At 39.1% G+C, this 24,273-nt stretch overlaps 1 protein-coding gene across 7 annotated transcripts in view; it reads right to left on the bottom strand.

The window, feature by feature from the left end:
- Positions 1-24,273, bottom strand: part of dip2ca (disco-interacting protein 2 homolog Ca) — a 155,469-nt gene that overhangs the window by 34,736 nt on the left and 96,460 nt on the right. For 4 of the 7 annotated variants that reach the window (XM_079806512.1, XM_079806514.1, XM_079806513.1 and 1 more), the window contains exons 3-14: positions 23,439-23,549; positions 19,471-19,596; positions 18,253-18,498; positions 8,811-8,945; positions 7,575-7,694; positions 7,082-7,279; positions 4,923-5,014; positions 4,223-4,333; positions 2,505-2,628; positions 1,432-1,541; positions 174-276; positions 3-67 (exon numbers count right to left, since the gene is read on the bottom strand). In XM_079806512.1, coding sequence (XP_079662638.1) covers positions 3-67; positions 174-276; positions 1,432-1,541; positions 2,505-2,628; positions 4,223-4,333; positions 4,923-5,014; positions 7,082-7,279; positions 7,575-7,694; positions 8,811-8,945; positions 18,253-18,498; positions 19,471-19,596; positions 23,439-23,549 — 1,541 coding nt within the window. The remainder of the gene's footprint in view (positions 1-2; positions 68-173; positions 277-1,431; positions 1,542-2,504; positions 2,629-4,222; positions 4,334-4,922; positions 5,015-7,081; positions 7,280-7,574; positions 7,695-8,810; positions 8,946-18,252; positions 18,499-19,470; positions 19,597-23,438; positions 23,550-24,273) is intronic. The other 3 variants (XM_079806515.1, XM_079806517.1, XM_079806518.1) reach the window with 1 other exon arrangement.

Genomic DNA, 24,273 nt, shown 5'->3' with positions numbered 1-24,273 from the left:
ACAGTCAGGATTCCATGCCATAAACCCACATCCTTTTTAAAATCCAATACATTCACTATGATTTCAGCTGGAAGACAAAGAGAGAAGACAGATTTACTATATTATTATCCGCAAAGGACAGGGGACTGACCTAGAGGTTTAATGTGGTGTGCGTGTGTTCTTGTTGGACTCACCCTCTGTGTATCCACAAGACTGCGTTAGCGACTGGCAGTGTGTAAGAAGTGCGATCCGTGTCACTGTCACGCCCAAAACACTCCCATCTTTACAGGTCTTATACTGTAAACCAATAAACAGTGTCATACAGGGCAATCACTAACAAATATTGATGCATTAAATCCCCTTACAAACACCGTTTGCATGGCCGTTAACGCACTGTAAGGGTGAATGTAAGAAACCTGTGAAGAACACCCAAGTCGTGCTGTATTTCAACTTTCAGGACAATTTAAAATCACATTACCATAATGCCAGTAGAAGATATTTCACTTTTGAGGTTTTTGTTATTCTCATTAGATTCTCATTACTGAAATGCATTAAGTTACAGTAGTATATGCCATTGTTTTCATTTATTCAAATCAGCATAAATTAAAGGGATGTATATAGGTATATTACGTAATTAATTATTATTTCGTTACTTTAAATAATGCATTTTTCATACTATGTAATACCTTTTTTCATCTTGTGTATATATCAATCAGCTTTTTTAGTGATAATTGGGGTAAATGTACTTTATTAGATTTCTTTTTTTACTGTTTTATAATAACACTTTTTGCTTTACAGTAATACGAATTGAGGGGGAAATGTGCTGTATTGTCATAAAGATAAATTTCACTATGCCAAAATCTTAATGGTCCTTAAAAAAAAAGCTTAGTTTTCTAAGTAAAATATAATTTCTTTTGATTTTAGTGTGGAAATGTCTTCTTCTGGATATGTTTTACATTCTGTACTGGAAAGGCGTACAGTAAAACAGAAATCAAACATTGGCCCAGCACCGTGGACATCTGACACCCAGCCACTTTGCACAGACTCTCAGATTTCTGGGATCTGGTGAGGAACATTGAGACAACTCACTCAAAACTGGTTCAATAACATGAGACCAGCCCCACTCCATCAACCAGCATCTCCTACAAGAGTCCTGATTCACAATTAAACAAACATTAATCATTTATCGTCCATTATCCAGCGACTCTCTAATGGAGGCAGCTGTGCCCGGCATGCTGATAGGAAATATTGATTTCTGTGGCTCGAGACATAGAATATCTACCAATCAGATATCATAAAACAATTAAAGTGGCTGGTGGGTGCAGCATATGGAAAAACAATCCCAGATTGTTAGTTTCCACTTCGGGAGAATGTTTGTGTATGTACGGCCGGTAAAATGATTTGAATAAACTGATATTTCCATAACAGTCATAACTCCATGGGCTAGCTCACCTCTATGTAGGCGGTGTCGTTATTTGCATCTTTGATGTGAGGGAACCAATCACGTGGTGGCTTGGACAGGTGTTTGGATTCTGTGACGAACCATAGCAGCTTCGGCCATCCTGATGAGAGGGTGGGACCAAAGAGAGAGAACACATGAATATTCATACCAATCTATTAATATTCATGCAGCTTGATGAGTCAACCATGACCGTCATTACCATTATTAGTAGTGATTATCGTTCAAAAGAATGATAGTGAGTGATTAGGGTGACTGGCTAAATGACTATCTGCATCAGGATGAGAGTAAGTCCGTCTTTTCTCTGTCTCGGGATAAATGACTATCCTCTCGGGACTTCTTAATCATTACAACAATATCACAGGCTCATTACCTCTACATTTTCTATTTATACCTTCTCTCGTCTTACTGCGGCCCAGACATGGCAAAAAATGCTGACTGCTAGCAGTCTGGCTCAGATAGCATCACACGCATGATACGGCCCATCATGCTCTTGATGTTTGTTGCTCGGCGGTCCACACAGATTCTTACTATTTTAATATATTTTAAAATGTAGTGTATTCACGCGACGTCAAAGCCGAATGTTCAGCATCATTACTCCAGTCTTCAGTGTCACATGATCCTTCAGAAATCCTTCTAATATGATGATTTGCTGCTCAATAAACATTTCTTACTATTATCGATGTTGAAAACAGTTATGCTGCTTAATATTTTAAGCAGCCATGACAGGCTTCCAGAATTCTTTGATGAATGTATTAAAAAACAGCATATATTTTATACAGAATTTTACATTTACTTTTAATTAATTTAGTGCATTATATTCTTTAAAAAAAACAACATCAAACTTTTGAACGGTAACTTACACAGATTCTAATCTGATTTGAATGAGATATTAAAACAATGAAAGCTGTGGTTGGTTGTTTACATGTCAATCAGACGGTCTATTCCTGTCTATGTGGGTAGTTCTTGGTCATATTAAGCTGTAAAGTGGACTAGACTTATAGTGCTTATAGTCTGGCTACATGCCACTATACATCACTTTTGGAGTTGTGTATAACGCACTGACCTTTGAACTGTGGTATTTCCCCAGTGGGTCCTTTCGGAAGGCCTTTGTGGCAAGCGTCACTGGTCAGAGCCACAGTAACCCCACAACTGCCCAGGAGAAAGCCGATCTGTTGACTTCCTGCATCCTAATACACACACACAGAGAGAGAAATAGGCTAAGACCAGCTAACATCCATCATCACTACAGCAGCAAAATACACTGCAGGGGAGGTGACGGCCTACTTATTACAGACGGCACACTGAGAAATTATGTTTATCCGTAATACCTGAATATCTCTATCTTTGATGGTGGAGTTTTAAAATCACCTCCATATAAACATAACATAGTAAAAAATACAATATATATATAAAATACCTTACTTTAAAATATATAATGGTACTGAATTTAAGGTACTACATGTTCAAAAACCATGTTAAAATTATAGTAGTTTAGTACTTTTTTTTTTTATAGTAACCTTACAAAAAAGTAGACAGAAGTACATGGTACTACCATGTTTATTTAACTTGTCAACATAGAACTACTATTGCTTTTTGCAGTATGTTTTCAGTACCATGGTATATACATATAAGTATTTTGTAAGTTTGGTACCATTGTAATATTTGAAGTATTATGTAAATACCATTAAGTACTGTGGTATATATCAAACCAAACTACCGTGATACTATAATTTTGCACATGTACCATGGTACTCTTTAAAAAAAGAACCCAGAAGTACCATGGTACCACCATGTGTTTTTTTTTTTTTTACTTGTGTTAATGTTATGTTAATATAATACTACAATTGTTTTTGGGGTATGATTTCAGGAGTACCATTGTATAAAGTGCAAGTACTACAATATTACCATGTTTTTTTTTTTTTGCATATGCACTATGATACTATCAAGATATTCTACAATGTGTACCTTTAATGACCATGCAAATACCATGGTATTTGAATATGGTAATCATTAGTACCATGACCTTAGCAATGTCAGGGTCATAGGTTCGTTTTCCTTTAAAATACCTAGCTGGAATGAACTGTAAGTGGCTTTTGATAAGCATCTGCCAACTGTATAAATGTAAATGAAATCCGTATTATCATCGGACACAATCACTGCATTATGAATCTCCCACAGTAGTTTTTCTGTAAGGTTTTTGCTGTGCTATAAGTCAAAAATGCAGAGAAACACACAGCTGCTATTGGACTGGACAGAAGTGTATTGGTTTCCGAAGTGCACTGCATGCAGAGGAAGCCAGAGAGTGTTCTGCCAGTTTCCAGGTCCTTTCCTGGAATTTTTGGACTGATGATCAGGCTGACTCTTGCCAAAGCTGCTCTCCTCCTCTACTTCGACCACTAAAATTCGACATACGTATCTGAGGCAATACCTCAGCCTCGAGAGGTCTGCGCTGATACATTCAGCCTGACATACTGAAAAGATAACGGATCTTAAAATAGACGGAGAGTGAGACACTGCAATATTTACAAGGTCAAGTTTCCAGAAGGCCTTTGTAATACGTTACCATTAAACATGAATAATAAATAAATATTATTATTGTGCGCCGTAAAGACTGTTAGGTTGGCACTCGATAGTGTGATTCCATGCTGAGAAGAAAGATTTGCAGGGAAGGATTGTGGGTAGGTAGGAACTATAACTTGTTACGTGTCAAAAATTTAGACCTGAAGGCTTGAAAATGCGTGTCATTCATGCACTCCATTGGTGGTATCTTTAGAGTCTCACCTTTCGGGTAAGTGGCACTTCGATAGGTACAGGCACCACCTCTGCCAGAAGGCAACCGTAAAAGGCGACCATAAAGGCAGCGGGATCGTTGTTGGGGAACACAAGAGCCACCTGCTCGTGGAGTGATAAGAGAGGAAAGGTGTCAGACTTCAGACACGAGCGTATGCTAATCTGACAGGGACATGCTTTAAAACCGAGGCATGCGGCAGGAAACGACACTCTGTCATTAAAGCAATGTTCTGGGTTCAAAACAAGTTATGCTCTATGTTCAGCATCTGCGGCATGCTGACGATAACCCCAGGCAATCATTTTAACTCGTCCCTCGGTGTTAAAACAGACACAAATATTGCACTTATAATGGAAGTCTATGGGGCAATGTATTGAAACCAAAGGGTTTCAAAGCAGCTCGAATTTAGTTATTAAGTTGTGAAGATGTGTAGGCTACTATTTACACAGTAAACATTACTTTTTATATTAAATAAGTATTTATTTAGTTTTAACGTTTAACTAGTCAATTTTGAAAAAAGCCTCTCAAAATTTGCATCATAGACTTTAATTTAGAGTGCATTAGTGTATACACAATATTTGCATATTTGAAAATGTAGGAACAAGACAAAATAATTCTCTGTGGTAATGGTTGTGAACTTGCAACTTTCCTCTAATGAGGTGATCTGGTTCTAAGGGGTTCTGTCACACTCACCCGGTCTCCTGGTCGGACCATTGGTTCCTGTTTTGTGCCCAGTTTGTGGAGGATGTTGTACGCTACTTTGATGCTCCGAGACCAAAGTTTACCTGTGTAGAAGGTACAGTAATGTTCAGAATGAAGTTCAGCAAAAATTTAGTTATTAAACCTCATTTGTGTCTCAGTGTATTCAAATATAGACTGTAAGATTCTGTAAGGTTTTTGAAAGAATTGAGTTATTTTAACAAAAATAGAGTACAAACAGTAATATTATTACAATGTAAAATAACTGTTTTCTATTTTTTTTTAAATTAAAAAATACATGTATTTATTCCTGTGATGGATGTTAAAAACAGTTGCTTAATATTTTTGTCGAAACTATGATATTTTTGATGACTTTTGATGAATAGAAAGTTCAAACGAACATAATTTATTTGAAATAGAAAACATTTGTAACATTCTAAATGCCATTCATGTAATTTTTGATCAATTGAATGCATCCTTGCTAAATACAAGTATTCATTTCTTAAAATCCACAAAAATCCAACTGATCCTAAACTTTTTAACAGCAGAACAGTAGATGTGAAACGCTATTGGTTGTTGCATCCCATAACCAAACAAAATCTGAATACATGTATATGGAAGTGCAAACGAGATTAAAGGCAGAGAGGAAGATTTCCAGTGAATAATGAAGTCAGTTCCCTTTTGTTCCTCACACAAAGCTATCGTATGACTTCAGAAGACTTGATTTCGCAGTCATATGGTGCATAAGAAAACTAAGCTCTACATTCAGAAAACTCAGAAAAGAAAAAGATTTCACGCACACACTGAAGGGCAAGCGAAGGACAAACATGGACTGAGACCAAATGGCCAAATTTCTTAAAGTTTAAGCATCTGGATGAGTCACACACAGGGCGTTTCAGCAGATTATCTTCTCTGTCCTGCTGAATTTTTGACCTGCTGTTATCAGGATTTAACTCATGGCTATGAAGCCCCAGTGAAAGCAAAACGGTGCGCATGAGATGGCGATCTCTGCGTTCTGTGGAAAGTTAATTACTCTTTTGATTTGGGCGAGGTTTTTAACGAGCCGATGAGGAGGGTGATATTCCTCAGGTGGGGGGAGGGTTGGTTTAAAGCACCACACAAACAGCCATTGCCATTCATTTTCTGGCACACATTGCAAACTGGCAGTGGAGGTTGTCTGTTGGTCAGGGTTTTGAGCTTCCTGTGTGTGTGTGTAAATATGAAGAAATGATGATGCTCAGGTGGCTTAATGATCGTTTTCAATTTTCAGAAAGATAAGAGGAAATACCAATCCATTACAGCAGACACACACACACACTGCAAACCCTTCCTCACACTCTCACCCGTGATCTGCTGCTGGCAGGATCCTCATCGAGTAAAATCAGCTGAGAGACACACAGCTCACACACACACTACACAAAACAAGCCCTATAACGATCCTCCCTCTCATGACTGAGCATAAATAGACAAGGAGACAAGGGTATTTCTGTAAATATAAGATGAACACAGGTATATCAGTATATTCAGTGGCCCCCAAAAAATATTTGGACACTTTTGTCACACTTAAAAATAATGCAAAATATCAATTTAAGAACCAATTCTGAACCAACTAGACTTGCTGAACAAATGTTTAATTTGAAATGGAACAACTATCCTTTTGTGAAATGTTTGTGCTGTATTTCTTGCCAAAATTTATATTTTAAAAACAATACACAAATAATAATAATAATGATGCATTAAGCATGACTTTAGTGTCCAAATACTTTCATCTTAATTTTAAACAATATTTCATATGATTTGAAATTGAATAACTGTCCTTTTGTGAAATGTTTGACATGTAATGTGTTATTTCTTTCAAATAAATAAGTGATACTTTGTTTGATATATAATAAATACAACTTTGTTTATGATAAAAAATAAAATAAAATAAACAAGACATTCATACATTAAGCATGACAGGAAATAATTTTTGGGGTCACTGTATCATACTGTGTGGTCCCTATTAATACTCTTATTAATAAAGTATGATGAAAGTATGACATATTATATTATTCTATTAGAATATATTGTTAAATTATTATTTTGTTCCAGTATGTTTGTATGCAGATGTTGGTCATTATATGTATGGCTGTAGTTAAATATGGTTATATTACCATAAGTAAGGACATAGAGGGGTTTGCCGTTGGTGTCCATGGTGGTTAGGCAGGGCGCTTTGGGCGAGATGGTCCCCCAGCGTTGCAGTGCAGCTTCCAACGATGGTGGCCAATTAGTGACCACTCCCAGCGGTTCCCCTCGAATAGCGACCATCTGAGCACCCTCCGGCCGTGGTTGGTTGGGGTCGGGCTGCTGGACTGAATGATACAAGATGGAAGGGGCACAACATGGCCATTTACGAGGCAAAAACTCATCCGTATTTTCCTTAAATGAACGGTTCATTTTCACTAGTGTTTTTGTCAAGACATGAATTAAATGCTGATGTTCATTACAATGTTTTCAGTTAGCTGATTGATTCAACCAAATCATTCAATGCAAACGATTCAAAAGACTGTTTTGTTTGCAAATCAGGCATCATTATGTGTATGTGTTTGTTTATAAGAATAGCTCCAAAAAACTCTGTGAAACTGTGATGATGAGTCAAACACTCACCTTCTAGGAGCTCTTCAAAATCATCAACAAAAAACTCTCGAAGGGGAGGTCGTCTGGGCTGCTTTAGTGTGTTGACAAGTTGCTGGATTTTAGCTGAAACGCGACTGCTAACAGGGACTCCTGTGAAGCACAAATAAACGTTAATGCATAAAAGCACACAAACCCTGAATTTAACCAAACAAACAAAAACAAACCAAATATCACTCATACATAAACCAAATTTCCTGAATCTGCCTGAACGAGCCTATAAACACACACACACAAGGCTGTCTGGGTTTAAACAACTGGCTGTAAACAGATTAGATAGATGGCAGAATGTGCACAATGAAGATGTTTCAACTCCCAGCTATTGTGTTTACTTCCGTATTAAACACCTCAATTTTCAACTTGCCCCTAACAAATCAATTTTACAAACATTATTGATTAATGCCTCTGACAGATGCAGTCAAACCCAGCCTTCAGGGGCGATCCCCAAGAGATCACATTAAAGTGTAATAATATAAGAGTGGGATCAATGCCCTCAATCACAGCTTCATAGCGGAGGATCCATCAAAGCAGATATCACAGACATGTATATATATATAAACACAGTATATATTTATAATGAACATGGATTATATATCAATCAGTGCTATTTTAGTACTATTTAAATGCTATTATAGTATTTAATATCGAATTAGCTTTTATTAGCTTTAATTGATTCATTTTAATTTTAGTTTAAGTTTCAGTGCTTTTGAATTTTTTACTTTCTATTTAGCTTTACTTCTTTCAGTTTTGGTTTTAGTAATTTTAGCACTTAAACTTATTTATTTCAGTTAGTTGCCAAGGCAAGATTTTTAAGTTAAAGTTTTTCATGCAATATTTATATTATTTTATTTAAGGTTCAATTTCAATTACCGAAAATTATTTAATAAAAGATGTAGGTGTACATAATGCTTTAAGTATAACAAACTTACAGTAAAGCATACTTTTACAGTATTTATACCAGCTACCAGCACTGTGTCCTTAACCCCAGGTTGCTGCAGGGGGACTATATGCAAATTCCTCCGTATAAAACCATCTGCCAAAATAAATATGGTTAGGATGGAAGAGAAATGCTAGATGGGTTGTCAAAATGATTGAGGAAAATGGCTCATGTAAATCTTTCAAAGCTCATTGTAATGTTTGAAATGAAAACGTCATTACTGTCTCTAAAACATCACTCCTTTTCTTCCACACACATTATTGTGCCCTCACCATCTCCGGTCTCCATGAGTTCGGCGTTGCCATATTTGGGTGTGGTCCGGGGTACGGTGGACACCTGTGGCCTCTCAACCTGAACGGGATGCTCGGAGGTGTAGGTGGTGACGTCCGGAGGGGCTGAGTGATTCTCTGGATTTGGGAATATGAGGAGGAACCAAAATGCAGGATGAGAAAGTTCAGTTTAAGCTGTTTTAGAGCATGGAAAGGGTTATATTGACCAGAAAATGACCAACTTGAACCAGCTGATAACTGGTTTGTTGCAGCTAAAGACCAACTTGGACCAGCATTAAAGGGATAGTTCACCCAAAAATGAAAATTGCCCCATGATTTACTCATCCTCAAGCTATCCTAGGTGTATATATGGCATTCTTCTTTCAGACTAATATAATCTGAGTTATATTAAACATTTCCTGGCTAAACCAAGCTTTATAATGGCAGTGAATGGCAGCCCAAAAAAGTGCATCCATCCATTACAAAAGTCTATACGACTCTGGGGGGGTTAATAAAGGCCTTCTGAAGCAAAGCGATGCGTTTGTGTAAGAAAAATATCCATATTTAACATGTTATAAAGTAAAATATCTAGCATCCTCCAGACTGCCTTCTGTATTCAACTTACGAAAAAAGCGTAACTGACACGATGTAGGAAGTAGGACTTGGAAGAGCCAGGACATTTTTTAATATAACTCGGATTGTATTCGTCTGAAAGAAGAATGTCATGTACACCTAGGATGGCTTGAGGGTGAGTAAACCATGGGGTAATTTTCATTTTTGGGTGAACTATCCCTTTAAACCAACTATCATATTCCAATTTTTTTTATCTGGTTCAAGTTGGGCATTAGCTGATCAATCTATATTAAACATCGAATAACCAATCCAATGGCCAGCTTGAACCACCTATAAACCAGCTGGCTACTGTTTTTGCAGCTTATGACCAACTTGGGCCTGCTTTAAACCAACTATCATGCTCCAAAAACATTTGAACGGCATTGTCTAGCAGGATTTCAGTCCTACCTAGCTTTGATAAAGAGCCCTGGCACACTTGGCACATTGTTAACGATTAAAAGGAAGAGGGTGGGAGGCAGACAGGAAGTGATTTTGAGGAAAACATGGACATCTCAGAGAGAGAGAGAGAGACGGATGGAACACAAGAGACAGAGAAAAGCTTTTTCATCCTTTCCTTAATTACAGTCCCTTTTACTTCCACCCGGTGAGTCCGCTGGGCTTCTCTCTCGCCGTTCACCCTCCCTCTCAGATCATAAATTCTCAGCTGTCTGCGGCCTCTTTCTCATTCCCCTCAGCTCGTTCCTGAAACGTCTCTTTCACATTCGGTGCCCTTGGCTGCCACATATTACCATTATGATATTCCTACAGAGTTTGTGTGGTCTAACGTCGAGTAAATAAATGTCACTTTCCTTTTTTGTACGATTTCCAATGGCAGATGTCAGTGGGTGAGCCTTTCGCTAAAAGCTCATAAAGTGTCACAAGTTTCCTTCCATTTCATCCCGCGCTCCAATCGAGCCGCTCAGAGAGAAATAACCGTCCGTGTGTAATTTCGACAACGGGAACGAGGAGAATGCCAATGAGGCAGCACTGTTTCTCCTCCACCATAAAACACCCAAAATGGCCCTAACAGAAATGTCCACTGTGATCAAGGACGACAAAGTCCAAGGCTTTTAGCTGCTTAGCTTTAGTTCAGCATAGATGGTTTTCAATGTAATAAAACTTCATGTAGAACCTGCGTTCGTATCTGACTGATATGATACATTCATATCAAAACTAGGTAGAGTGGTGTATTTCAGTGCATTACTTTATACAGTAGAGAAACGGTTCTTTAATAGCTCTATTTCATAAATCATTCTGTTTCTGACTCATAAATAAATATTTATGTGGTATTATCATGTATAAATATAAATTGAAGTACAAAATCTGGTAGAGATAAGTCAACAGAATGAACGTGATTAAGCGTGATGCCTCCTGTCTGAGGAATCGTGCCAAGCACAGAAGGGGATTGTGATGAAGGATATGACTAAGGAAGGGCAAGACCCCTGGTCCAGGCTTCTACCCACCATCAGTACTAAGAGCCTCTACTCCTACTCTCCCTCATCTTCAGGAGGGCTGGGAAAAAATATTGATGTGACTACCAGTGCAGTTCAATTCACGATTGAATGATCCTTATGAGCTTGTACAACATTACCAGTGTAGTCTGATTCTTGAACAAATGACTCTGAGTCGGTTCCTTTTAGCGAATCAGTAACATACTACATTAAAAGTGTAAATGACTCTTGTGAGTGGGTCCTTATACAGAATCAAAATATACAGCATGAACAGGGTAGTCCGAATCATGAAAAAATGACTCTTTTGAGCCGGTTCTTTTTAGTGAATCAAAAGCATACAGCACAACATGTAGCTTGATTTCCGAATGAATGAGTCTTATGAGACGGTTCTTTTTGGTGTCTCAAAAACAAGCAGTGTGACGCATAACTCGATTCATTAACAAATTAATCTTATGAGGCGGGTTGATTTTAGCTTATTAACAACTTACATAGGATGTGTATTTTGATTCTCGAATGAATGACGGTTCTGATCCGGTTCTTTTTAGCGATTCAGAAACATACACTGAGACCAGTAATAGAGTAGTCTGAATCATGAACAAATGACTCTTAAGAGCTGGTTCTTTTTTTGTGAATCAAAATCATAGGGTCCTATCATACACCCGGCACAATGCGACGCCAGGCTGTAACAGTTTTTTCTAGTTTCAGCCAGGCGCAGTTATCTTTTTCATGTCCAGCGCCACGTTGTTTAAATTGCAAATGCACTCGCACCTATCTGTTCGCCCATGGGTGTGCTGGTCTGAGAACGAGGTGTGTTCAGCCGCATTGTTGGCGTGTCGCTATTTTGAGGAAACTGAAAACAACTGCGCCATTGACCAGCAAAAACCTGGTCTAAAGTCAATAACGCAGTATTTTTAGTAATATGCCCCTAGACGGGTGCACAACACACGTACACTCTGCTTATTTCACATACAGGAACGCGCAACAGCTAACAAACATTTTAAAATATTAAAAATAAAAGGATTCCTCTCTAGAGAAGCGTTCAGTCTTTCCGCTCGCAAATTCCGCCATGCAAATAGCGAATCCGCCATGGTGCGAGCGCAACTGGCTTTTAAAGGGAATGGGAGATGAGACTTTGATTTATTTATTGCATGTTACGCCCAAAACACACCTATGACTCATTAAGAAACTAGGCACGATAATGACTCTGAATAGGTTCTTTTTAGTGAATCAAAACCATAAAGTGTTACCAGTGTAGTCTGATTCTTGAACAAATGGCTGTTATGCTGTTATAATGCTGATATGCTGTTATAAATGGCTGCTTGTTTTTGAATCAATAACAGCCAATACGACATGTGTAGCCAGACTGAAACTAATTATTTTATGAGCTGGCTCTTTTTAGTGAATCAAACACATACAGTACAGCGCAACCAGAATAGTTTGGTCCATAAAGAAATTACTCTTAGGAGCCGTTTCTTTTTAGTGAATCAATAACATGCAGCAAGATAACAAATAGGCCTAACTCCTATGAGCCAGTTCTTTTAAAGAATAGTTCAAAAAGATAAGTTTCTGGTCTGAAACATTTAAAGCATAATTGGAGAGATTGTATTCCATCTGTAAGAATATGTAAGCAAAATGAATATCATAATTGAAATACACCCAAATGAATTGGAATCGAATCAAATCAGAATCGGAATCAAACTGACATGAGAGCTTTGTGAATCTGAATCGAATCAAAATTGGGAAATCAATCTCCAGACTCCCTCCCTGCCTCATATTCAACCTTCCTCCCTTCTATACTACCTCATCTCCGGCTTCATCACTGGCCTCCCTACCTCGTCTCCTGCCTCTACCATCAGTGATGAGTGTACGAGAAAACACCCAGCAGCAAGAGTCCTTACGTAACAGGCTGAAAATAACTCACATCTAAACTCTCCCTCCTTCTCTCTCTCTCTCTCTCTCTCTCTCTCTCTATCTTCACCCCACCCCCTGCTCTTCAGTGACACGGACACTAATGTGCTGGAAAAGGAGTTTCCTCAAAGCCCAGAGGTGCTTGTAGGAGAACAAATAAAAAAATGACGTCTTGTGTCACGTGAGGGAACCTGCTGGCAAATCTGCGTCACTGAGACTAGAAAACCCTTTCTAGTCTGGAGAGATGCATGAGAATGAATATTACAATACGTTTTCATTCATAATTACATTAAAATTAGAACGGTTTTGGTTTAAGTACTGTTCAAAAGCATTTGGTAGACTTTATATATAGGCTATAGTAAGTGATATAAGCAATTTATCAAAACACAAATATAAACTACCATTGAAAAGTTTGGGGTCAGTAAGATTTTTAAAAATATTTTGTCTCTTAGATACATATAAAGTTCAAAAGGACAGCATTTTTTTTTTTTAAATAGAAACTTTTGGAAGATTATAAATATCTTTACTGTTACTTTTGATCAATTTAATGCATCATTGTGGAATATCTTTAATAAAAAAAATCTTACTGACCCCAAACTTTTAAATAGTGCATGACATAAACACGTGCTTGTGTTTCAATGAGGAAATGATTTCAATGGTTAAAAACATTTCAAATGCAAATAACAACATTTAGAGAAATCATCATGCATATTTAACAGAGGTAGTGACAGGTAGCACAAAACACTGACATTTAAAGCAATAGTGCACACAAAAAAAGATAACTCTGTTATCATTTACTCGCCGCCATGTTGTTCCAAATCAGTTCAACATTCTTTCTTCCGTGGAACATAAAAGAAGATATTATGCAGAATGTCTCAGCTGCTCTTTTCTATGAAGTGCAAGTGAATTGTGACTATAGGTTTCTCACAGTTATCACATGGTTTCAGAAGACTTCTATGGACTTATAAAGTTCTATGGACTACCTTTTTTTATGATCGCTTTTTTGTTGTAGCCACCGGTCTGCATTCACTTTCATTGTATGGAAAAAGGTAGCATGAACATACAATGTCTCCTTTTGTTTTCCACGGAAGAAAGAAAGCCATACATGTTTAGAAAGTTTGAAGGGGTGTGAACTATTCCTTGAAGAACACAAGGTAGGGAACAACAACGATAAGCACATAGAGACAAAGAATGGACATCTAAAAGCAGACTGAAAGCCTGAAAAAACAGCATTTCACACTTCATAATTTAATTTAAAAAAACTGAAATATTTATAAAACACACAAGGTACACAGTCACTACTACTCACAGATAGAGCCATTTCTCAAATTCGACAGCACAAACAACGTCTCAACTGTTGTAAGAGAACTGTGCTCACGTAATCGTACATACACAGAAGAACTGACGTTCAGACACATCAGGTCATAAAACTCACAGCACGCAACTCCAAACACAAACACACCGAGGGGGCCCGTCGTCCCCCAGACTCCAGAGAGAACCACATGGAGGACACAAAGACGGTCTGGATGATCGGATGATTGGGGGAAGTTCATGATGTAAGTGTGTGTGTGCAGCATCAGTTAGTATACTGACCCTCCGACTCCAAGGGTGGTGGCCAGAGAAGATCTGATCCGAACTCACAGGAGCGCCGCATCGAATTTCCGTTCTCTGCTACGCCAAGCATAGTTTTCCTTTTCAACGAGAGGTGAGCGATCGGCCCTGGATGGGGAAGGGAGGAAGGGGGAGAACCAGAACCTTAAGAGCCGTCCACTTCCTCACTGACCGCAGGCATGGATGGGCAGGAGGGACGGGGGCTGATGAGCCGAGCATGGACGGTGCCATGTTCCCGACAGAGTATTGAGAACTCTGGATATCTTGCATGGAAGGGGAAGGGGGGGAACGGAGGAGGTGGGAATGATTGAGCATTCCAACAGGAGCACCCACACTGCCATGTTTCTCCCAATGGAACGAGACAAATATGGGAAAACGGGACAAAAGAAACAATCTAGGAAGCACTTGCAGAACTTTGTTCCGGGTCCAGTGTGTTTAAAAATGTCCCAGAGAGACATTAACCATCCTTGCTGTGTTCCTAAATATGCACTAACAATGTTCTGAGAGCTCTGAACACGACCGAGTCTCTTGAGGTTGGTTGTCTGCTTTTAGATGGTACCACAACATTATCATGTAGGAGGACAAAAAGGAAATATGAGAGAGAGAGAGAGAGAGAGAGAGAGAGAGAGAGAGAGAGAGAGAGAGAGAGAGAGAGAGAGAGAGAGAGAGAGAGAGAGAGAGAGAGAAAATCGAAAGGCTCTTTTACACGGTGACCACGTATTCCCAGTTTATTTTCAAGGTGGCAGAGAGGAGGCAACAAGGAAAGCTTGCCAAGATTTTGTGTCATTGACCAATCACAATATTTTATGTGTCAGTATTCTCCAACCAATCAAATTGTATTTAGTTGAAATGTTTTTAGTCACTTTCAGAATGGATGTGTCCAAAATCTCTCCCTGCTGCCCACACAATGTGAATGAGTAAAAGAATGAGTGATCTCAGGCGCAGCAAATGTCTGCCCACCAATCACATTTATTTCTATTCATGGTTAGCCTATTTTATAGCCCATTTTATTTAGTTTCATGCTCAACAAAAACAGCCTGGTGTGTCTCCAGGCCTGGTCAAGCTGGTTTGTTTAGCTGTTTTTAAAGACGTTTTAGGCATTTTTCAAGAGGTGAGACTAGCTAAACCAGCTAAGACCAGCTTATCCAGGCTGGCAGACAAAGAACGATAACTGTAACCGTTTTAATAATCGTTTTAATGCTATGAGAATAGCGTCCACACCACAACTATAAAGATAACGTGCGACGGCAGCCATATTGCGCCAGAACGCCCACCACACACCAGCTGATTGGTGGAGAGGCGACCGAGTGATGAAACCAATCAGTATATGGGGATTATTAGGAGGCCATGATGGACAGAGGCCAATGAACAAATTTGGCCAGGATGCCGGGGTTACACCCCTACTCTTTTTCCGAAGGACATCCTGGGATTTTTTATGACCACAGAGAGTCAGGACCTCGGTTTAACGTCTCATCCGAAGGACGGTGCTCTTTGACAGTATCTGGCCCCCATCACTATACTGGGGCGTTAGGACCCACACAGGGTGAGCACCCCCTGCTGGCCTCACTAACACCTCTTCCAGCAGCAACCTGGTTTTCCCAGGAGGTCTCCCATCCAGGTACTGACCAGGCTCAGCCCTGCTTAGCTTCAGTGGGAAACCGCCTTGGGTTACAGGGTCATATGGCTGCTGGCAAGGGGGTAATAAGCAGAGTGTACGCGTGATGTGCACCCGCCTATAGCCGAATATTACTAACTCGCCCTTTAAACAACACAAAAAATACTGCGCTATTGACTTTAGTCCAGAATTTTGTTGGTCAATGGCGCAGTCGTTTTCAGTTGCCTCAAAATAGCAACGCCCAACAATGCGGCTGAACACACCACGTTTTCAGAGACCAGCACGCCCATGGGCGAACAGATGGGTGCGAGTGCATTTGCAATTTAAACAACGTGGCGCTGGACGTGAAGATGATAACTGCAACGGGCTGAAACTAGCACTTGCGTCGTGCCTGGCGTCGTATATTGCACCGCGTGTATGATAGGGCCCACGGCAAACGAGATAACTTCACTGCTTTTTTTTAACAGGGTAGGTTAATTATCTATATCTTATAATGAAACAAGGAATATAATATTTACAGTAATCACTTCATTCAGAAATGTTTTCGCTCGCTAACACTGAGCTAAAGCAGTAGCAAAGCCACCTCTTGTGTGTATTGAAAAGCGCTGGTAAAAATTGTTGCCCATAGTGCACCGTGTAAGATGCCCTTCAGAAGAAAAAAAATGGTGAACGTGGAAAGAAATGAGGATAGAGTGATTAGAAACACAGAACAGGAAGGAAAGGTGATACAGGAAAGGGAAACTGAGGTAGAACGATGTGAACCAAATCGTGAGGGGAAATAAAAAGATATGAAGGGAGAGAGGTAACAGGACAGTGTGAAAGAGATGAGTTCCTATCTTCAGACATTAAACTGCTCCACAGGGAGCTCCTACATAATATCATAGCTCTATTAAGACACCAGAGTTCATCACTTAGCCACAGTCTACAACTTTAAGCCCTCTGGATACAGAGGGTTCGTGAGGTTTTTGAAAATGAGGCTTACTTTCACTGGCCTCTGAGTGGAGGAGGGGAAAGTTGCTGTAAAACTCTTTCCTCTTCCTGCTGCGTTCTCTGTTTACATTTAAAATCCAGCTGGATGGATTTAACATCTGTTCAGCACAGGCTAGTCAGGAGGACTACTTTAAACAGACAAAACGGGGAGGTGTACCTGACTCTGTGTTGACTGAATTGTCACCTCAGTGCTCAACAATAAGGATCTTTTCTGCTAGTCCGGTCAGGCCAGTAGATTTGTACACAACAACAACAACAAAATATATATGTATATATATATATATTAAATTATGATTTTTTTTAAATAAATAAATAATACATAACACTAGTAAATATTAAATTAAATAATATTAATAATTACACAGGCTTTTACATGTGTCAGAAAGAAATACATTTATATATTTTTATTAAATGTTTTTTGTTTTTTGTTGTTTTTTTAAAAGGAAATTCTACAAGAACAATTAGGGATATAAATGCATTCATAAGTAAATGATTGGGTCATGAAAAGATAAAAATAATAATTTTAAACATTTATTTTTAGCAATATTTTTTGTTTTGTTTTTATTTATTTTAAACATTTACAAAATACATACTTTTTTTAAAAGTTCTTTAAATAAATTATTTTATAATGATTATTTAGAAATGTAATTATTTACAATAATATATTATTTAAACGTATGTTTTTAAACATATTATTATACCTGTAATTCCCTGAATGAGCTATAAATTCAACACACTTTTGCCGGTAAAAAAAAGCTTAGCTTACAGTGATTTATGATTTGACCCATTCTAATTGATGCTGCAAGAATATCATAAATCATTTGCACAATTAAGACACATACTTGGTAACATAAATCATCAGAATTCACAACGACATCTAAATTAGCACAGAAAATGTTTATGTTAGCAAGCCATAAAAACACGAACGTGATCAACAAATTGTGACAGTCTTGTTCTCAGTCCCAAAATGCCCTCAAGCTGGCTGCGGACCATCCTTATTGTTGAGCCATGCGGACAAACATTGACTGATTTAACAGCTAAACCTCTCGACACACAATTTCTGAGGCGATTACCACTGAATCATGTAAATGACGCAAGCGTGGTCCAACGACAGCACAGATATACAATAAGGAGCAAAAGAAGGTTGCGGACAACACACATAGGCGAGGGAGGCAGGGTTTAGAAGCATGGCAGGAATTGTGGGAGTGAGTGGCTGAGGGATAGATGCGGAAGAGGAGTTTGCAGAGGGGGGCGTTACCTGATTTGCCGACATGTGCTTGAGCCAGGACGTCAGCCAAGCGCCCGGCCGCACCGCTGCCCCCACTCTGCGTTGATGACGAGGAGGAGGAGGTGGTGGAACCCTGGTGGATGGCCCGGCTGATCCAGTGCTCCATGCTGACACTGCCCTGGCTGGAGGTGGGGGTACCCTCACCCTGGCCGCCCTCCTCCTCCGAGCCGGACGAGGTGTCTGTCAGGGGGGGCAGAGAGGAGAGGGGGGAGAGGCCTAGTGAGAGTCACTCAGACCCACTCAACACTCAGCCCAGAAGGTGGACAAGTGCACTTAAAGTCAACATGAAAAGGGATTTGCAACCCATTGGATGGATTTTAGAATGAAAACTAGAAAAAAGTACAAAAAAAAATGTATCCATAAGGAATTGATTGGGTCATGAAAAGATTAAAAATAATAATTATAAATGTTTTTAAAATATATGTTTTTAGCAACAGGTTTTTATTTGCGTCAAAGTATATTGTAATTTGTTTTAATAAATGCATACATTCATGTAAAAATACATGAATTACGTTTTTACAGGTAGAGTTGGGGTTAGAGGATAGAAAAAAATATACAGTTTATACAGTATATAAATCATTATGTCTATGGAATGTCCCCAGAAAACATGAAATTCCAATGTGTGTGTGTGTATATTGCATTAGTAATATTTAGGTCTAATAATAACTTGCTCTATGACAGCAATACATCCACAAACACTTTTTCTGTAAAATAATATAGCTCACACTTATTTGTGATTTTCGACCCATTCTAACTGAATATTTTGAGACTATCACAAATCATTCTCGCTATTTCCAATCAGTAAATTAATTAGATTACGAAAAGTGGGCGTTCAACAATTGAGCATTTTTGACAGGCTGCACTTCATAGAGAAGTAGCCAAAAACAATATAGCTATTGATTACCGTTATTCTCTCTGCCTACACAGCCTAGATGACATCAGCTGAGAACATTGTTTGAGAAGTGGAGCAAAATAACACTGGAACCCATTGACTTTCGCTGTTTGAAAAAGAATCAATCTTTTGAGTAAAATAGAAATAATGTCATACAGGTCTAGAACAAAATTACGGTGAATATATTATGACAAAATCTTAATTTTTGGGTGAACTATGAAAAAAAGAGCCCATTTATTTTGGATTTCATGTTGACTTTAAATGAATGATGATTTAGAATCAGGTGTGAAGCTCACCTGGGGGGGTGTAGGCATCCATAGAGGTCTGTACCACTAGAGATCGTCGTTTGGACGGCATTGGAACGGCCATCTTCCTCTCCTTGTTTTTGGCTAGTGCTGCCTGTACTGCTTCTGTGTGGACATCTGAGGATGAAAAAAAGGGAGAAATGAAATGAAGTGATTCTGTATTAACTGGCCGTTGACCTCCAAGCTGGTGTTTACAGTGACGTGGATGAGATGAGTCTCACAGGCTGATGGTCATAAGAGTGTGTGATGAGAGCCAAGCCACCACCTCCAGCCCTTCTGTGATCTTGTAATACTGACTCATCTCAGTGTGTGTGTGTGAGAGAGAGATGGTTGACTGTACGTTGTACCCACGGCTGCACTCCTCGTGCTGGCAGAGTCACGGCTTCTAATAATCCAAGCTGTTATTTGGACTCTCTAATGAGATACAGAACAACATATTCCATCAACACACTGACTATGTTTACACGTACAAGAATATTCCGATGCGAATTTGGTCATATTCTGATTTAATTAATGCTGATTACATGTAAACCACAATATCTCAAAATCTCGCAGGGAAAATGTTAATGTCTTTTTCAGAATAAAGACAAAAGCAGAATATAGAACTTAATTGGGGAAACGCTGTTCATTTGAACATTGTCAGTGACTAAAAGTCATTAGAGTTGCATTGTCCTAACAACTGAATGGCTAGAATGGATCTTTACAGGAAGTGATGCACCGATGCTGTTGTTCTCTTCTAATAGTAGGGGTGTAACGGTAACTTTTGAATGGTAGTGTATATGTAGAGCTTGATTTGATGATTGGAACTTATATATTATTATTATTATATATCAGCAGAAGAGAAAGTAGTTTCAGAGGCTAAGAATGCCCATTGGTGAATCGTACACGATAAGGCCAGATGCATTTATTTAGAAAGAAATTATTAAATAGGGTCAATTTTGATTCCATGTTGTCTTTAAAAGTTACACAGTGGTCAAGGCCTGGTAAATGTTGTTCAGCATTACTCGACCTATCCAAATAAACAAAAACTAAATGTGAATTTATTAAATTTGGACTTGCCTCAAACTTGCCTCAAATTTACCATAAATCATAAAACCTTCTACAGTAAGGAACAGCTCAATAAATGCTGTGTCTCATGACTACTAAATCCTATTTTTATTCTTTCATCTCTGTATTTTGGATGTGTGGCTGTCTAATGAACATAGAGAGACAAGACAGAGACGGATATCATTTTAATATGTGCAGCTTATAGCAGATAAATCTGTCTCATATACATATTATATATCAATGTTTGTATATTTGCCAATAGGGAGGAGGCCAGAGAGATGGAAAAACAATCCATGATCAGACAAACAAATACACACACTGTTTATGATTTAAATACATGACATTTCAACAGGCTCATATATACACACCGATCAGGCATAACATTATGACCTAATATTCCTAATATTGTGTAGGTCTCCCTTTTTCTGCAAAAACAGCCCTGACCAGTCGAGGCATGGACTCCACTAGACCCCTGAAGGTGTGCTGTGGTATCTGGCACCAAGATGTTAGCAGCGGATCCTTTAAGTCCTTTAAGTTGCGAGGTGGGGCCTCCATGGATCTGACTTGTTTGTTCAGCACATCCCACAGATGCTCGATTGGATTGAGATCTGGGGAATTTGGAAGCCAAGTCAAAACCTCAAACTCATTGTGCTCCTCAAACCATTCCTGAACCATTTTTGCTTTTGTGGCAGGCTGCATTATCCTGCTGAAAGAGGCCACAGCCACCAGGGAATACCGTTTCCATGAAAGGGTGTACATGGTCTGCAACAATGCTTAGGTAGGTGGTACGTGTCAAAGTAACATCCACATGGATGGCAGGACCCAAGGTTTCCCAGCAGAACATTGCCCAAAGCATCACACTGCCTCCTCCGGCTTGCCTTCTTCCCATAGTGCATCCTGGTGCCATGTGTTCCCCATCCATGTGATGTAAAAGAAAATATGATTCATCAGACCAGGCCACCTTCTTCCATTGCTCTGTGGTCCTGTTCTGATGCTCACGTGCCCACTGTTGTCGCTTTCGGCGGTGGAAAAGGGTCAGTATGGGCACCCTGACTGGTCTGCGGCTATGCAGCTCCATACGCAGCAAACTGTGATGCACTGTGTATTCTGACACCTTTCTCTCAGAACCAGCATTAACTTCTTGAGCAATTTGAGCTACAGTAGCTCGTCTGTTTGATTGGACCAGACGGGCCAGCCTTCGCTTCCCACGTGCATCAATGAGCCCATGACCCTGTCGCCGATTCACCACTGTTCCTTCCTTGGACCCTGTAACCCCACAGTAACCCTGTAACCCTAGACTGGGTAAACCCAGCCTGATCTGCCAGCGATTTGATTTCGCCCTGCAACTCAGTCTGGAAACCTGTACATTCATTTCTACTGCTTCTGATACACTTTTGTGGGAACCAATCACAGACTGACTTTTCCACCTGGCGCGCTATTGGCGGGTTTAACACGATGACGGATAGAGAAGTGATGGGTCGTTGCCCGTTGATCATGCCTCTTGTGGTCTGATTGGTTGAAGAACTATCCAATTGCATAAAGAGTCATTTGAATTATGCTCGTTTATCACGCCTCTTGTGGTCTGATTGGCTGAAGGACTATCCACTTGACCTATTGGTAAGCCCCGCCCCTCGAACGCAGATGAGCCAATGGCAGATGAGTATCAGTTGCACTGGGACCGGAATAATATTAAATAATAAAATAATATAAATAAATAATATACATTTATTTAATCTTACCCTGCGGTACATGAACAGTGTTGATCCTGGATGTTGTCATCTGTGATCGTGACGACCTTAACATGAGGCTTCTCCCGCTTGCATTGTGATCTGTAAACCCTCGCTTCCAAATGAATCTCCCACCATAAAATCTTTGATATATTTAAGTTCCACTTGAATGCTCCTCGATGAGAGGTGGCCCTTCTGTTTCACAGACTTTATTGTGATTTGTCGTCTAATTTGTTTTTTTATATACAGTATTTTTGATATTTCTGTGAGTTTAGATATGTTTAAGGTCTACATTATCTGTCTTACTAAGGAGGACTCCTAGTTTGATGGATATTATAGTCTACGGGTAATGAAAGGGAGAGCTAGCAGTTTATCGGAGTTGTTTTCAGATACAAAGTTTACAGTTTATAAGCACCCCCGAAAAGGCATATACGTTTTTTTACCGTTAGTAGTTGTATGAGTGTTTTTGTATAATTTGCTATGTATGTTAATGATAATACAACGTAGAGAGAGTTTGTGAATGAGACGTTAATGAGCACTTCTGCTTTGTTTGTTCAACTGTGATTGTGGTGATTTTTTTTTTTTTGGAGTGAAAAACGATATAATAAACTTCATAAACCATCAGTAAAGTTTGGCCATCATTCGGACGTGGTCCGCTACATTCCGTGTCCAAAAACATCTTGGGAGAAGGTTTTCACACTGTCAGCTGTCATTGTAAGACAGTTAGCAACTATGTTTGTTTTTCCGAGTTAGCAACAGTAACTAAGGGGGGCGGGGCTTACCGATAGGTCAATTGAGTCATTTAATTTATGCTCGTTTATCACGCCTCTTGTGCAGTAGAAAATAAATAGCAGACTCCACAGTCCAATGTTCAATCTTAAATTGAGCTTGGTCCGGTGATAGCCAGACAACAGTAACCATACAATAACCCTGAAACCCCACAGTGGAGATAAATAATTTCAGAATGAAATAAACATAATTAATCCCCTTGAAAAGAAAAAGACGTTCCAATGCAGCCATTGAGAAAGAGCTTCTTTCTCTTGTTTACTTGCTGTATAACAATTATTGTGGAACAGGAGTTCTGGGCAGCTACACTATTTCCCATCATTCCAGTGTAAGAATCATGAGGGATCACTCATTGCACTGCTGGAATAAACTCCCGCTGCTGCCCTGCCGCAGACTCACCTGATCGGTAACGTTCATCACGGGTGCCAGAGGAGCGTCTACGGTGGTATCGTGAAGCGGAGGAGGGCGCCATGGGTGGCCGGCGCTCGTGTGCCATGGACGCCTCTAGCCCTAAAAATGACAGAGAGAAAGGGAGGGACAATTACACGTCTCAGCCAGACACTCATTTATTACATATCAACCTCATTGATCTCTTTCTGTAACACTCTCTCTCACAGACGGGCTAAGAGAAACCCTGATTTGATCTTGTTTTAATCAACGTTGTCTTCCTTCAATTTCCATCTTGTCTCACTTTAATTTCAGTGTAGCTTTTCTTTCTGACATGTTGTCAGCCTTTTTTCTTTACCTCTCATCCCTTCAGACCCAAATGTTTATTGCTCTCTGATACAGAAGTAATTGAGATGCACAATATATTGGCATAGAGTTTTTATTTATTATTAGAAAGAGGCAATTATTTTTCTATGACAAGATACAAACATGCCAAACAATTATGTAACCTTTCTTATATACAGTACTAGGGATGTCAATTTACATAAACTCCCATAATTGATCATTGTTTAAATTGACCTAAACCACTTAAATCCGAAGAGTGGGGCGCTACCAAGTTATCACATTACTTAACCAACACAAAATAACTAAGAAATCCCCAAAAAACAAAAAAAAATACATATCAATTATCTTTAACAGTATATTCTTTTTTCAAAGGCAAGATAAAAAGTGCTAAGCAGTTAAGTTAACCTTTCTACTATACATTGTAATGTTTTGATGCTTGATTTCACTTGTTTGGAATTAAATTAAATTAAATTATTTATTTTTTAAAAGGGGACCTATTATG

This window comes from Gobio gobio (assembly GCF_949357685.1).
Source record: "Gobio gobio genome assembly, chromosome: 23".
In the NCBI taxonomy this organism is placed as follows: domain Eukaryota; kingdom Metazoa; phylum Chordata; class Actinopteri; order Cypriniformes; family Gobionidae; genus Gobio; species Gobio gobio.
Note: the sequence above shows the minus strand (reverse complement) of the source record. Positions and strands in the feature narration are given on the sequence as shown.